The 17,606-nt window shown below is 32.6% G+C and overlaps 2 protein-coding genes across 2 annotated transcripts; both read right to left on the bottom strand.

Annotated features, from left to right (window-relative positions):
* Positions 1–1,123: 1,123 nt before the first annotated feature.
* LOC126971249 (follicle cell protein 3C-1) lies at positions 1,124–14,993 on the bottom strand. The gene is made up of 4 exons (XM_050817446.1): positions 14,908–14,993; positions 4,334–4,514; positions 2,280–2,459; positions 1,124–1,470 (listed from the first exon to the last, which is right to left on the bottom strand). Exons 2-4 carry the CDS (start codon positions 4,475–4,477, stop codon positions 1,297–1,299), a joined length of 498 nt encoding a protein of 165 aa, XP_050673403.1. The 5' UTR covers positions 4,478–4,514; positions 14,908–14,993; the 3' UTR covers positions 1,124–1,296.
* Positions 7,962–11,064, bottom strand: LOC126971252 (armadillo repeat-containing protein 7). The gene is given in 4 exon segments (XM_050817448.1): positions 7,962–10,147; positions 10,150–10,385; positions 10,460–10,630; positions 10,718–11,064. Coding segments are annotated over 4 exon segments (1,023 nt in total). The 5' UTR covers positions 10,827–11,064; the 3' UTR covers positions 7,962–9,640.
* Positions 14,994–17,606: the final 2,613 nt, after the last annotated feature.

Here is a 17,606-nt window from a genome sequence, read left to right as displayed (position 1 = left end):
TATATTCATCATATAAATGCTTGCACCTACCAGGATTCGAATCCGGGACCTCTAGCTTAGTAGGAAGGATCGCTAACCACTCGGCAATACAGGTCGTCTATATTATAATATGTAAACCATAATAAATATACCAACCATTGAAATGAATAGAAACCATGGAACATCACATTACAAGACACATATAGCGAAAGAAAAAAAAATATATATTATTAAGTATGTTTTATTAGTGCTTATAAAAAAAAAATATTATACCTATGATAAATTAACAATTAGCTTTTTCATACTTAGAGAGTAATTACCGGAATCTTTAAATTATTACAATGATGTAGTATTTGATGATGAGAGATGTTAGAGTGTTAATACGATTGCAAGACTAGTCTACATGTCGCGTGGTCATGTATGGATGTATTATGATGATAATACAAATTCATATATTCCTTAATGGAGAAGAAACAAATGGAGATGGACAGGACTTACAGGCAGAGAAAAGAGAAAAGTTGGGAAAAGATGAAGAAAACGTGGAATACAATGCAAAAGATAAGAAGAAGTGAAAACTAATATTAAATAATCATTTTGTTTAATTAAGACAGATTATTACACATTAAATAATTTATGCTCTATCTACTCTACGTCTTGATAGAGCCTCTTGCTGTTAGGCAACGCATGAGAACAGGCCAGGTTTATTACTGTGCTTAGTGTGCATGACAAGCTACGACTTATGCTCGCGATCACTTTGTCTTAGTGTGCGTGCATTGAGGAAAATAAAAGTTAATAATTGGCAGCTATTTTTTTTGGACGTGTTCCCAGCTGTCACAGTCTATCTAGACGTATAATCTAAGAATTTGTGTATAATATTGTATCCGAAATGATCTCCAATATCATTAACATATTAATTTCTTCTAATTTGATAAGTGTGATGTTAGTAGCAATCTTATCAACTAACTTAAATATAAATAACATTCGTATATTTTTTTCATTATTACCGACAATAAATCAGTCACTATCTTCATAAAGAATGTTCTATAAAAACTGCAAGCCATTTTAACCAACTTCATAAAAGTCGCTGTTAGCCAAGGTCCTAGGTAGATGTGCTAGTGTCGCACGCGCAACGTGACGAGGCGAGAAGCGAGAGCGGGGCCGCGGGGCGAGGACACCGATTCCAAAATTAACAATAATCGTAACTAGAATTAGATTAATTAATTGCATTAGTTCGATTGAAAAAGTATAATAATGTTTTGGAATAGTTTTTTTTTGAAGTCGGTTGTATTGTTATTAATTAGCTTGTGGTAAGTTTCTTCAACATTTATGATGTTGTCCATCGGTGCAACAGAATTCCTTTCCTGCAGAGAAGTTGGTGGGACTCCAATCGCCACCACAATTCTTGATGAACAAGAACGCCCTCTCGCGGTGAACGTCGCGCTCTACTGCGCCACAAATCACCGGACCAGCCCGCGGCAAATATTTAAGAATCTGAAATAATAATTATTATTTTTTTATGATTCTTGTCTTCTCTGTGAGATTTTTTATTGGGGCATTTTTTCTAAGTTTTAACTACCACTGCATATGATTAACCAGGCCGCCATACACGGGTAGGAGATAGATAATGTATGGGTATATTCTCCCTACCCTGTTCACTATCTACTGCTGGTAAGGCGAGATCTGTCTGTCCTGGTAATCACAGCACCATTAGCACTAATTGAAATGGAAATCTTGCAAGGAAACGCGTCAATGTTTACGACGCTTGTACATATTTTATTGTTCACCAGTCACTTTCTAATCACATCAAAATATGAAGCTTGCGAACAATATTACCTATTTAATGTTTATCACAAACCACAGAGACTAAGGAGTACTCATATTATTATTAGTCATAATTGCAGACTATGACTGTCACACAAATATTGACTTTTACATAATTATTCATATTCCGTTATTGTCATTTATTGGCATCATTATACCTAGAGGGACATCCATTAATTGGACCATAATCAGATTAGGGATGAACCCCCTTACACGCCCTGTGTAATCAATCTTGAGAAAACTTACTTAAAGTTAAATTACTTAAGCAAAAAGGAAAATACGCGTTTGAAATAATCTCATGTGAGGTTAGGGGTGGGGGGAAATGGTCTAGCATAATCTCACTACATTTCAGGGTCAAAAGATTTCCAAAATAGCCTCACGTTATTTTAAATTATGTAATTTAATTTAATCAGTAGGATGCCCCCTAAGCTTTCGCGGTTTTTATAATGTAATAAGGTTTCCCTTCAGATATAGCTTACCACATCCAAGCATTTACTGATGCAGTGTTTGAACCCGCTAGGTCCGCAGGGCAGACTAGGCCCCTCAGTGTCGTAAGTCACTACGGGCTCCCCTTGTGGTGGACCTCGCGGGCGAGTTCTACGGCCATCTCTGAATCCCATCTGCTGGGACATGAAAACACCGCACTGACATGGCTCGATCTGAAATAATTATTTGGTTGTCAATAATGTCGGTCTACGAACGATACGCAGACGTGGTCGCTAACTATAGGCCTTATGAGAAAGCTCTTGGTCACTCAGAGGGCAATGCTCCGATAATATTCCTTTCGGCTATGATCGGAGTTTCCCTGCGAGATCGGATTTAAAAAATGAGAATGAGAATCCGTAGGAGAACCAAAGTCACCGACATAGCCCAAATGATTGCGAAACTGAAGTGGCAGTGGGCGGGGCACATAATTCGACGGACAGATGGCCGTTGGGGCAGATAAGTTCTCGAATGCCACCACGTACCGGAAGACGCAGTGTTGGTAGGCCCTCACAAGATGGACCGACGATCTGGTCAAGGTCGCCGGAATACGTTGGATGAGGGCAGCGCAGGACCTATCGTCGTCGAGATCTTTGCGGGAGGCCTTTGTCCAGCAGTGGATGTCTTCCGGCTGATAATGATGATGACGGACGATAATTGTGACGGGACGTGATAACGTCATAAGAATAATAAATCTTTATACGATCGTTTATATGAGTCATAATAATTTTTAGTCAAAATTGTAACATAACCTATTATTACTGAACTCGCCGACCTTAAGGCGACACTAAATGCCAGCGACCTTGAGCAATATGTGTTCACGGCTGCCGGCCCGCCATCTATGTAACAAAGCCAATATTTTCAAAATTCTTGGGTGGAAAACAGTTTATATGCTTACAATCCTCGTTATTCACTACTAATCTGAATAAATGAACCTACACAAAAAAGTACAAGCTATAAGAATAACTTTTCTGAGAGAAGTACCAAAAAAATGCGTCACGCCATGCCAAAAAACTTGTTTAACTTCAAAGAAAAGTGGTAGTTCAAAAAGGCTCGGCAGTGTTAACTATAACCAACAGCAAGCATTAGCAACCTACAAATAAGAATTAAGGATATGTCTAACAGGATTAAGTATTGTTCATAGCTGGAAATGCAATACTTTCACCACAAAACTTGTCTAAAAACACCATGTTTGCGTGTTTTCTGCTTACTCTTCGCCTTACTAACCAAAGAACAAGATGCGATACAAGCCGAATGCTTTAGCTAATCGTCCCTCTCTACCGGTGACACTTTTTCGTGCATGTAGGTAGCGTTCATCGATTTATAAGATGTTCACAGTAAAATATAAATTATTTACTTACATCTCACATGTTCAGCACACAAACAATTGATGTACTAATATCGGATGACGTATATTGCTAGAAGTTAGTTAAAAAGAAGCAAATTAGGAGTTTATTTAGGTACATTTTAATTGCAAATTTTTATTTGTTTATTTTTTGTTTTTTTTTTTGTTATATTTTTTATTAATGTGAGTTTTTAAAGTTAACTACTACCTGCAAATAATGTATTGTCTTTTTTTTAGTTTAGTACTTCTTTATACATTCATAATGCATGTTGAGTTACCCTGTAAGTGAGGTGTACAATTTCTATCATAGATACTTATATAAGTGTACTCCTGATTAAGGATTAAAAAAACGCCGTATTGTACTGATAAATCAACCATTTTTTGTAAGGTAAAATATATTTATTTGATCAAAGAATTTATTCTCGTTATATATAATATATTTCTGTCATCTTACGGTCACGGAAAGGTCATTTATGCCTTTGCGATAGATATCTGGGGAACGTAATAAGTGTTTTGAAACCGCTTTTTTGAATAAAAATATATGAGTTTAAGTAACAGGGTTTCTAGAAATAGAAATATATTTATTCACATAAATACAAAAAACATCCGTGATTCGGAAACAAACATCCATATTCATCATAATAATTTACGATAGTTTTTGTCATGCAATAAGGGTTATATTCAGTTTACATTAAAGTTACTTACTTCATCAAAGTCATCGTCAAAATCTACAACTTCCACGGTCTTCAAGCTTTCATGTTGGTCCCTTTTTAGCTTGCGCCTGGAGTCCGTTACAGCAAATAAACACAAGCACGAAATAAGTATTGCTAAGCGACGAACGGCAGGCATTTTAAAAAATGTTTTTTTTCTTTCTACTTTATTGTCACTAAAACAACAATAGAAAAAAATACATTTATACACTTTTCTTTAAATTATATAATGAAGCAAGCAAATAATGATATATCTAATGAAAAAGGTCGTAGAATTTAAGAAATATATTTTTTATTATTAAATTTAAATAAGTATCTAAGAAGCACGATTCGACATTTAAATTAAACAGAAAACATTTATGTAGTTAAAAGTAGAAGTTTCGACAGTTAAAGAGAACACCTAAGCCTAATTCAACCTAGGATGAAGGATGTAGAATTTAACTTACATAAAATACTGCAAAATTACTTTCGCTAATTATTATTTTTTAAATATAATTACACCATGACTTCTTCATGTCATCAACAATTCTAAAAGGAGACTATTTAAATGTATCGCTAAACCTACATTTAAATAATATAAACCGTTTCGCAGCGTCAGTGAATTCATGAACGTGGCTTTACGCGATGAGTGAACGTGCTATCAAAGATTGAATGCCTGTACGTACATTGATAAGGCAGACAACTAAATATTTGCGCCTCTCGCCTCTCTCTCCCCAAGAGAAGGTCGCCTTCGATGAAGACTTAGAGGGCACTTACCCAAAGCCAACCTCAGGTGGTGTTTAGTGGGCAGGCACTTAGGTTTTTACGTGAGTCCTACATAACCAACGCAGAAATAGGCTGCGTTGGTTATAATATGTTGTTATGTGTGCGACGTTTCCCGAAACAGATCTGCATGACTGGTACACAGTCCCTTAGTACTGGAAATATAGCATTGATGCGCAGAAGAAACTGTGATGGAAATAGCAACTATAGCCTTAGGTAACACCAGCGTTCATAGGTTCTGGCTTCGTGCACAGCAAAGAAGCTGGTGGTCCACTTGTTTAAACTCTTGTGCAGCCCAAGTCCAGACTTACTGCCAGGTCTTCTCCCATGCTTTAGATAGCCGCCGCCCATCTGTGTTAAGATACTAGAAAATCGCCGGCCCATCGACTATGGTAAAAGCAATTCTCTCGGTCGTTGACCAACTGGTGATTCTGTAGGTATACCAAGAGATGGTGGCAAATTTCTATGATTTTAGATATTTATTAGAGATCAGATGGACAACAGCTGACATCCATGACTCTAGCATTACGCCTTTTGAATATGAGTGTCGGTATAAAAACGTTAGCACCAGCGTCTACTTGAATGGAAAAAAACCATTCAGCCCACTGGACTTTTTTCTTATTCGCTATAGGGAAACAGAGGTTGCTGTGCTTGTACATCTATACCATGAGGCGCTAACTACGTTCAAGAACCTACAACAAAACATTCAAAGCGCAAACACAACTTTAAAATTACTGTGTAACTTCATTAATAAGATATATTATGTAAAGCTAAACAAATCAATTATTCATTGAAGTCAGACAGGCAGATCCCTATCAGCACCAACAGTCTTAAAGAGTCGAGTTAGATGGCAAAGAGGGGCTCAGAAGATTGGCCTTCTCGTTTGCCGTATGAGCTAGGGAGTTTCGGCAAGAATTGACGAGAGTAACCAAGAGTAGCTTTCGTGTGCGTGTTCCGGATGGGCGACTTAATAGGTGCTCGCCGTCGATTTTGAAGACGTGCATATACCTATTTCGATTATAATAAAATCATAACAATTAAAATAATAAAATCATAGATATAATAAATAAAATCATAGACGATTTGCCACTTGAAGTACCTATCTGGAGCACGGACTTCAGAACTATGTAGTCGAAAGAAAAGAAAGTCGAAGTCAAAAAGGGTTAAACCAGGGGCGTAGCTACCGCCGTATCTGTCGTATTAATTATACAGGGCCCGGGTTACGAGGGCTCCCGACGTGCGTAAGCAAAAAATAATAAACCTTATGCTGCTTGCCGAAAAAACGGCGAGGAGAGAGGCATATTTAATTTGAATTGTTTGTAAACATTTTGGAAAGTGATAAGATTAATAAATATTACATACATATAAGTACTTATATATATATATAATAAGTACTTTTTGTTAAAGTAATAAACAATTTATTATTTATTATATACATTGCATAGTTATGATGAATAAATATTTCTTTTAATATTATGCAAACATTTTTTTTATATGAGAATTATGTGAGAAAACTACCTTCATAAGGGGGCCCCCCTAAGTTTTCTGTAAAGCATTATTTTATACAGGGCCCCGCCAAGGCACGCTACGCCACTGGCTTAAACTAAGCGCTTTTGAATTGTCAATATTTAATTTAAATTACTGAATCTACCAATATATGTTCAGAAAAAGTAGAGCTTGTGAGAACATTCAAGAAACTCAACGGCTACCCTTTACAAATTTAATTTAATTAATCCCAGATCTGAGGGATAACACTTTAAAGATAACAAATTGTTTATAAATAATATATTGGATGCATCGAAATTTAGAGCTTAAAATTCATTGTTACGATAACGGCATAAAAGGCATTTTTTCCTCAAAATCAATTCCTTTAGAATTCTTTTTGATGTCAGTTCTAACGCTACCACCGCTTCGGAAACAAATGGCACTCTGAGAGAAAAGTAGCGGCAAATGAAACTCTCCCCGCATTCTTTATTTTACGCTTATTTTAATAAAATAAGATGCTAACTAAACGATACTAAACTCAGGTGTGAAGATGATGGTCGTGATTACTGACAATTAATAATAGAAATAAACAAATAAAATTATTTATTGACTATAATAGGTCGACCAGGCACCACAAGCAGCACTTGTTCACGAGTTGGAGCGTGAACGCGTGGACCAGCCATCGTTCCCGTGGCACATATTTGAGGAAAGGAGACGATCAGTACACGACACCGCCGTAAGCAATGGCATCATAGTGATTATAACGAACCTTTTATTATTCGGATCCTTTGGGTATAGTGCCGCAACCGAGGTTGGATAGTGTTCCGTACTTCAAAATAAAAAAACAGAACCCTTATAGTATCACTGTGTTGCCCGTCAGTCTGTATGTCAAGACTCTTTATCTCGACAACGCGTGGAGGTATCGAGTTGAAATTAAAATGCTATACACAAATAAAATTTGAAAACAAAATTTTAAGAATGATGCGGGATTCGAACCCACGATCTCTGGCGTTCCGTGTGAGTGCTCTGCCAACTGAGCTAACCGTTCGAGTGACGTATCGTCATAAAATCTTGTATGCTTTGACTTCAACTCTCAGGTTGTGGCTTCATCTACAGGATCTATTTTACAGTTGATAGCCTGCTCAGGGAGAAGATTGATACTTTTTGAGGTTAATTAAATCACCACCACCGCTTCAGAAACAAATGGGAGAGAAGACGGCACAAAAACATTCCAAATATACTTTTTGGGGTCTTTAAAAATTATATTGTATATCTAGGACAGTATGAGACATACACAACATTATCTACTTAACAACTTAACATATTTTGTAAACCAAACATAGCCCAACTTGTGATACCTACTTGAATTGAAACAATTTAACCATCGAAATTAACATATATTCCTTATATTAAAAAATCTCAACACTTGTGAAATTAATAAATTAATAACAAAATTTAAAACAAAACAACATTACTCACAATAAATACTGTATTACTACTGTAATACTGGACACTTAAATCATTATGTTATAAACACATATTTTTTATAAAAACAATAATCACTGCACTTTAAAAACAATTAATATATATATATATATATTCATTCCCTCATAAGCTTTTTCTTTAAGAGATTATTTTTACATTCATATAGTTCCAGGTGTCGGAAGTCTCCACAGTTAGTTATACTGAAATGCATCATATGTATGTGCTGTTTCAGATCTGCTATTCCGATTGTTACTAAATCACTGCTTACTCTATAAGCCACCCCTCAGGCATTATATTTAACAAGGCTGTCACTTCTAGTACTTTGTGTCAAACCAGGCAACAAAAATATACTATTGCTACACAAAACAATATTCAAACATTTACTTAATATTAGTTTAATTATTTGATATTTAGTCAGTCTCTTACAATAAAGTTGGACATTTTAAAGAAGTTTATCATATTTAGTCATTGTTTAATAATACAACATCTTAAGATTTTTGTTAATTTATTAAATTTTATCTCCTATCGTTGATAAGGCAGGAATTGGTTCATTTAAAATTTCAACCATTATCTTTTCAACCAAAGTGTTTTTTAGTTTCTTAAGCTGCTTTTATTGTTAATTATTATATTACAATATAATGAATTAAATAATAGATGTGACTTATTTAAAAATACTTGTATTTAAAATGCAAATATGAAAAATCTATTTTGTGGGTCCCCATAATAACATTGAGAATTGTTGTTTCTCAGAAAAGTCAAGAAAAATCAAATACATTGATTTGCAATGTGAATCCCTATCACACACGCAAGACAGTAACTACTACTTTAAATTTAGTATTAAAAATACAGAATACAAATATTTTCAATACTTTTATTTGCAATAGTAAAAAAGTACTCAATACATATTTGAATTTTGTATTTAAATACATTTCTTTAACTATATTGTACATCTAAGAATGGACTTCAAAGCTTAAAATTACAATAGTTATTATTATAATACTAATTAATAAATTACATACTTGGCAGAAAAAAGGACATACTAAAATATCTGTTCATATTACAAATATGTATGTGATATTTGTAATAAAGTGAAAAAAACACTATCATACTTTGTAGTGCAGTTTTCATTGTATTATTTCCCTCATATTATTGGCACATTTAATTGCACATAACTATAAATACCTATGTGTTCATTTATGTTCTCAATTATAATATTCAGTGTCGCCACACTGTTCAATCTTCAAGTAGCACAATTTTATTAATTTAGCATGACTTTCATCTCACTGATATAAAATGTAATAAAATTTATTGAATTAGGCGTTACTTTTCGGAAATCCATAATTATACAAATGATTTAAGGTTTCTTTAGTGTTAATTCCGCCAATATTTGTTTTTAAAACAATTTGACACGTGTTTCGCTTCTACACGAGGCATCCTCAGGATGTGTTGTCTCGCCAAAATCTGGCATGAGACCTAGTCTTAGAGGTTTAGAGGTTTTAAAAACAAATATTGGCGGAATTAACACTAAAGAAAACTTAAATCATTTGTATAAAATGTAATTTTATTTAAACTATACATCTTTAGTCAGCATGAGCTTAGCTTCACCTTCAAAAACAACCTTTTTCTCCTCTTCAACTACACAAAAGAATTTAACTCTCAATAATTTTCTGACATCAACAAGTTCAACACTGATTGTTAATTTTTCACCAACAAAGCATTTATTTGGAAACTTCATGGTTTGTGAAACAAGTATTGTACCAGGGCCGGGTAAATGTGTCCCAATCAGGCCCGCAACCAATCCATTTAAAAATGCACCATGCACTATAGGTCTCTTGTTACCATTATTCTTATGTAAATAATTGTGATCACTAGTTAGATTTGAAAAGGTATCCAAATCCTTCTGTGTCAATGTTTTTTGTATTCGTATTTTATCACCGGCTTTAAATGCAGTTCTACTAAAAGATGTATGCAACTTGCATATCTTTTGATAATTCTTATTGTTAATTGCAATGAATGGAAATCTATTTGAGAGCATTTTATGCATATTCATACTGTAGTGTACTTTGGCATTCAATTTGTACTGTCAGTTTCATTTAATAGAATTGTAGCTAAATTACTTATTATTTTATCATTAGACTTAGTTAATATTAGAACTTTTTCAATAACCTGAGGTTTTATTAATTTTGAATGCAATTTTTGTAGATAAAATAGAGTTGTCAAGACATCAGCCACTGTCTCATTATGTTCAGAGTTTAATAAATTTGTAAGTGGGTCTAAAACCTCATTTGATAGAATGTACTCCACATTTAAGGTATCTGTAATAAATAAACAACTAATTAATACTACAAACTGATAGAATATATGGTTATATTTTTAATTATTTTCTCACCAACACACAAGTTGCAGATCCCACTTGTGGCATAATGAAGCAATTTGGTATCTGTCTCATTCTTTACTACAAATAAAAATATATCTAGAACACCAACATCTCTTATGAATTTGTAATTTATTGGATCGTATGCAAAGTTTGAGAGATTTGCCAAAACCTGGCACTTAGCATCTGAAAAGTTATTAAAAGTTAGGAAAATATTGTCTATTTATGACGAGACAAAATTAAAGCACAATACATACAATATAATATAATTACCGTATAAAGATGTGTTTAAATATTCATCCACTAGCAATGATAAATAGCTTTCACGGTCAATTCCATTTTCAGGAGTATGCTTTTTCAAATACGCTGAGCTTGTAAACATTGATCTAGGGTATGTATGTTTAAACTAGATAAATAATACCGCATGTCCAAATTTTGTATATAGGTAGTAGCAATAATTTTTATTATCGAAATATTTCAATAATACATAATTTATATATGGCATTTGATTTTTAGGTAGGTAGGTATAGAGGCAAAATGTCAATATCAATAATATTTTAAAAATCTGTCAACACGTTTTCACACAAAGATTAAGCCAAGGACAAAAGAGTAAAAAATATATTAAATTTATAGCGAAAAAAAAAGAAGTCGTGCGATAAAGAAAAGTATATTCTCTAACGGAAATACAGATAATATATCTATAATAGAATCTATTGTTACTGTAGCTGATTTTGATTGTGACAAATCATAAGCAGTCAGCCACTCTTGGCATTAGAGAGGAGTATTTTGAATACATATTAAACCAGTAGTTGACGCACATGGGCAAATCGAAAGTGGTCACGCTAGTATATTTACTAAGTTTGTAGATTCGTGTAACCATAAAAAGTCAAAATCAAATAAACTTTATTAAATTAGCCTAAAATTAATGAACATTACTTTTAAATTATGAAATTACATATTGTGTTTCTAAAAAGTAGAGCTCGTGAGAAGAACATAAAAGAAACTCAGCGGCCACTCTTTTGAATCAATATTATGTAATATACATAACAAATTAGTTTGTAACGTGTTACATTCCATAATATAATGAATTGTTTAGTTAAAAGTGTTTTAAATACCAAATTTTTAAATGAAAAGAACAATCTCACATTCTTTCGAGGCTACAAATGGCAAATCATTGATGTAAGGAAGAGGAATAAGAAAGGTCCTAGGATTGAACCATGAGGCACGTCCATCCGCATAATAGCTCCTATTGAATGTTCATGTTTATAACTACTTTCTGGGTTCTATTAGCTAAGTATGAAGCAATAAGATTAAGGGATTTGCATTTTATTCCATAACAATTGAGCTTACGGATAAAGTAGAATGGACTACGCAATCAAATACTTTCGAAAAATCGCTGAATATACCTACAGCGTTATTTGATTTCTCCCAAGCATTAAATAAGTGACATACCAAAAGTTGAACCACCTTTTTTTTAAAAATGTTCGTAAAACCAAATTGTTTAGGATATAAGATAATATTATTGTCAGAGTAATGGCTTAACAATTAATTTTATATTACTGTCTCAAAAATTTTACTTACTGAAGGTAGAACAGAAACTGGTCTATAATTGTATCTACCTTATCCCCTCACTTAAAAACTGATATTACTTTACTGTACTTTAAATAATCTGAAAAAATTTCAGAAGGTATCATGATATTTATTTAAGATTAAACATAATTGGGGAGCAATATTTTTGATTATATTTGCTACAATGGCCATGCTACAGACATAAGTCACATGTTTTTTTTTATATTTAACGAGTTAAATACTTTGATTATCTCACTAGTAGTGACGTGCCTAAATTTAAATGAAACTGTGCACTCAGGTACATTACTTTTAAGTATCGTTTCAGCTTGTTCAGAAAAATAATTTAAAGTAGTTGTAATCTGAACAGAAATATTAGAAGAAAAGTTAACAAAAGCGACAACTCTACTATTTTTAATGACCACTCCAACTATTCTAATACAAATAGAATCTGTATTTGTTTTATTTTTAATTGCTTCAATATTTATTATAGCCCAAGTCGTTTTTATTTTATTATTTGAAGAAACAATCTGGTTGTGAATAAGGATACGTTTGGCCTTTTCACAATTTTTTTTAATTATTTTGGAATGGTAAGCACATACTCCTTGAATACTGGACGTGTTCTACTCGAACTCCTATGAATGATTGCTGTAGACCATTCACTGAATTTCGATTGATTATTTATACACATCTTTTTTTTTCTTTAAGAATATCCTTAAATACTTAATGCAATAAGTTAAATAAAGTATCTAAGAACATTTGATTTGGGTCAGATTGTTTTACAATATCGTTATTAACTTCAACAAGTTTTTTAGCAATATTAAATTTTAAACATTTTATTCGATTTTTTGTTACGGGTCTACAAATAATTTTATTATTCGGAACAGTTTTTTATATTTAACACAAATTTGTTGCCCAAAGTGATCTGATGTCAGTTAATTTAATATTTTTTATCAAGTAGGTCACAATTACTACATTATATTATATTGTGAATGTAAGTAGAGGATGAAGAAGTTATTCGTGTTGGTTCATTATCTTATCATATCAATACATCTAAAAAAAATACAATTTTAAGAGAATTTCTAGATCTTACAAGCATGTCTCTATTGAAATCACCACATACTATAATTAATTTATTGTTGTTGCATAGTTGTTTCAACACATGTTCCATAATTATCTTAAATTCATCATAATCACTATGTTCACATATGTCACATTCCAGTTGAACACATGGCAATTCTATTAGGCGTTCAATGGACAAAAGTATAATCACTATGTTCACATATATCACATTCCAGTTGAACACATGGCAATTCTATTAGGCGTTCAATGGACAAAAGTATAATCACTATGTTCACATATATCACATTCCAGTTGAACACATGGCAATTATTCTATTAGGCGTTCAATGGACAAAAGTACAGTCTTTTCTCTCTTTACACTTTAGTAAACAACATGTAGTTTAGTAAACCTTTTGTGAACGAATTATGGCTGCTTTAATCAGCGATCTACCATCACAGCTGATCAAATGATATTTGAATTAGAATAAGGTATAAATATGTATATTTATTTACCACATTATTATACTATTGCAACAATACTTGGCAAAATACATGAAGGTCGCTCGATCAGTTCGTAAAGGGGCTTTGGCATGGGGAAAAGAATTAAAAGAAACTCCCAGCCCATCTTTAAATCATAATAACAAAATTGCTTAGCCTACGTCTTATAATACAATACAATTTCAATTTACAATACAATCTACTATATAGTTATATATACATAGCTCAAGAAAGTTAGCCCCCAGATTTTTATTTTTTTATTTTTTTTTACTACATCGTTAGTTCGCCATTTGTTCTTGATTGTTCTCTATAAACATTTGTTTGTTCTCGATTTATTTATTCAAAAAAATTGCAATTCATTAAAATTGGTTAGGTTAGGTTATGTTAGAACAATTAAAACAACGTAGACGCCAGAACCAAATAGTAGGCGTTTCCACCATTAACAGGGAGCGCGGGCTAACTAAAGGGTATGTTTTTAATTAATTGTTTTTAAATAAACAACAAAAGAACAAACAATTATTTATAGCGAACAATTAAGAACAAACATAGAACTAACGATATGCGATATTGAAAATTCAAAAATAGAAAAAAAAATTTTTTTGGGGGGCTAAGTTTGATGAGCCTATATACTTACCATACTATAGTAAGCCTTCTCTGTCAAAGAAGTTTTTATACATTTCTTGAATTTGTACTCAGTGAATCATAGTATTCTGTTTAATTTTTTTTTATCAAATTCATTTATCAAAAATATAAGCTCTGAGTATGAATATGTAATAATCTATATATGTAATAATAATAATCTATGTAATACATAATAAAATGTAGAATAATAATCAAACTTTGTATCATTCCTACACTTATCCTCTTCCCGAAATTTCATATTCGTCTCATTCATCTTGCAACAAAAATTTATGAAGGTCACTTCTGCCACGTGTGAATTTCACACAATATGTTTTTTTATGTTTGTATCTATTACGCTGTGGTTTGATTCGATTTACGTTCGAACGAAAGAAGGACTCTTTACTTTAATGCGGAATAGTTGCCAGTTAGTCCCATAAAAAGTTAACGTAGTTTGGCCCAGTTGTTTTCATTTCTTGAATGTTTTTGTTTACGTGGAAGTTGTAATTTTAGGTTGTGTATGGCTAGTTTAGAAGAATTTTATTAAGGTTGATTATAATATATTACTATTATTAAACCGTGTCCCGACACTAACGACATTTGTTGTTTTGGATATAATAAATTCACAATCGGTACCGGGTACTTTAGCGTACTGATTAACAGTGGTTAGAAAATTACTACAAGCAATTAATTTTAAATTTATGCATTATTTTCACTGACCTCTATGAATATGATTATTTCTTATTCAAGTCACAGACAAGAATTATGACTTTGGATCGCATGATTCAGTGGCACCAACGTTAGACTTGCAGCAGCCATGTTGATATTTTCTTTCTTTTTTCGTCTTGTTACTAGTACCGTGAACTGTCTCACATGTATTTTAGAGCGAGAAACGTTGCTGAAAGAATTTACCAGAAATAATATGGTGGATAGGAAGGCATATTTGATATAAGTATTCTTTCGTGATGCATCTGCATAGTGGAATAAAGTGTTGATGTGATATTGTTAAAACAGAAGAAAAAGCATGTCTTCAATGCATTTTGTTGTTCATCCTTTACCTGGAACAGAGGATCAACTGATAGATCGGTAAGCTCAGAGCTGTTATTCAACTTTAACATGACTCCATTACATACCCTACTAAATTTAATGATTATATTAGAACAATTCCACATAGTACATCTTAATTATTTTACTTTCACTGTAAAGCTATGAAAATAAGGTTACTGTCGTTTGTCAACCCTTTAGTTTATATGATAAAAATATCAAGATGGATGGCGTAATATGAGTTCATCACCTCTCACGTTGTTACTTGTTTATTCAATCTGCGAACCCCGATAAAATATTTGCTGAAGTAAAAATAATCTGGGAATATATCAAAGGCACTTTGGGTCATTGTTACCTTCCCAGTAATAATTTTGAACCCAATTAGTTTTTTTCTTTTCCTAAACAGCCTACCATAAAATTAAATGTTTTATAAATTATACTTTATCCTAATAAGCTTTCCAACTTACAGTAAAAATTTTTTTGAAAACAATATTTCTCCATATTCAATAATACACAAAGGATATTGTATAAAGACATTTTCTTTCATTATGATCCCATGAGAATCAGATATTACATAATGTTAAAAAAAATATTTAATATTCAAGAAAGTTAAATGAAATCTTTTGATATTGGTACTTATTGCTATAAACTGCCCTATGGTCTGAAAAAAAAAAGTTTCATAAACCTTAAGTTCAAACTTATTAAATTGTAAATAAGAAATAAGGAAATGTTTGAATACACACCCAATGGTGTACATCCCTTGTCAAATTAAGTTTACTTGTCATTCTAAGTATTGCCGAGGAAATCCAAACTTAGTATTGAAACTTAAATCAATGTATGTGTTTACACAACTTCTGTATTAAATTTTATAAATAACCTATGTTTTTTAGCATAGATAAATGTCATAATGTTTACAGCTAACAAAAATGCACTGTTAAAAGTCTTGAGAGCTTGTAAGTAAAATATGTAGTGATTAAACTGAATGTGTTAAAAATAACTCTTATACCTTCCTCAATGGTAAACAATGCTCTTGTAAATCTTAGTGTAGATATATGATGAAAGGGTGAGTGGTGGCGATCAACCCTCCCGTAATCCAGATACTTGTTTGTTCTTCAATACCATACTTAAAAATCAAGACTTGACTAAGTAATGAGAGATGCTGTGGAAAACCTTAACTTCTCACATAATTTTAATGAAACAAAAATTTCTGTTTCAGATTCAGAGAAGTTGCAGAAAGGTGGAATAGGTTTGGAACTGGAGCAGGGTCACCAGCACTAAGTTCTTTAAGGGGGGTGCGTGCAGTGGTAGCTGGACCAGCTCATATAGCATGCTTACTGGATGATGGTAGTGTGTGTAGAGCAGCCTTCTCAATTATTCCGGACAGATTAGATCTGAGTAAAGCTGATGCCAGCAAAAGTAGTGGAAATGGCGGAGGAGGAGGAGGCGGTGGTGGCGGCTCAAGCAGCAACAGTAAACAGGGAGGAAGTGGTAGTAGCTGTGGCACGAGGCAGCAGCCAAGAACTAGAGCAAGGATTATGAGGAATTCAATTAGAGCTGCACCCGCTTCACAAGGTATTGTTTTAAAATATGCTATGTTATGCCTTAAATTGTTTTAAAGATAATTAATAATGTACACACTATGTAATGATAACATAGAATGCATTGCTCAGCATAAAGAATAATAGTCCTAACGCAATAGCACTAGGAGATAAGACATTTTTTGATTCCTCTAATATAAATAGATTTAGATCTGTGTTATCTAAAGCAATATGATGAGGATAAATACTAATAATCTAACAGATACATTGCATACCTCTCTTGAATACACACAGGTTGTGAATGAAATAGTTTCATAAAAATTGTAGAGTACAGCATACATTTGTCTTTGAATAACTTAAAATCAAGCAGTATAAGGCTTCCTTGCACAGGGTACAGTCAAGTTGTGACCCCTTTTCTGCCACTAAGCATTTATATGCAAGTATAATTGTGTTTATTTATATATTTATAATGATAACCTATTGATTACACTAAAAAAGATGTGTGGCACACTATTGCATAGCATTTTTTATCAACTTATGCAATTATAATTATTTATTTATTTTATTTTTGTTGTATTTTTTTTTTTGATAAAATTAATTTAAAAAAAAGCAAATGGGAAGTGAGTAAAATTTAACTTGCAAGATTTGATTACAGACAGACTATGGGACAGGTGAAACTAAATAAAAATGCTTGGCATAATAATAAAAATTAAAAAAACGTGATTATTAAAAAAATAAAGAAATGAAAAAAAATCAAGATGTACCCTAGGCTCGAACCTAGGATCTTCTGCACATAAAGCATATGTGATATCCTCTGTTCCACAGCAACTGTTACCG

This window comes from Leptidea sinapis, chromosome 23, assembly GCF_905404315.1.
Source record: "Leptidea sinapis chromosome 23, ilLepSina1.1, whole genome shotgun sequence".
In the NCBI taxonomy this organism is placed as follows: Eukaryota; Metazoa; Arthropoda; class Insecta; order Lepidoptera; family Pieridae; genus Leptidea; species Leptidea sinapis.
Note: the sequence above shows the minus strand (reverse complement) of the source record. Positions and strands in the feature narration are given on the sequence as shown.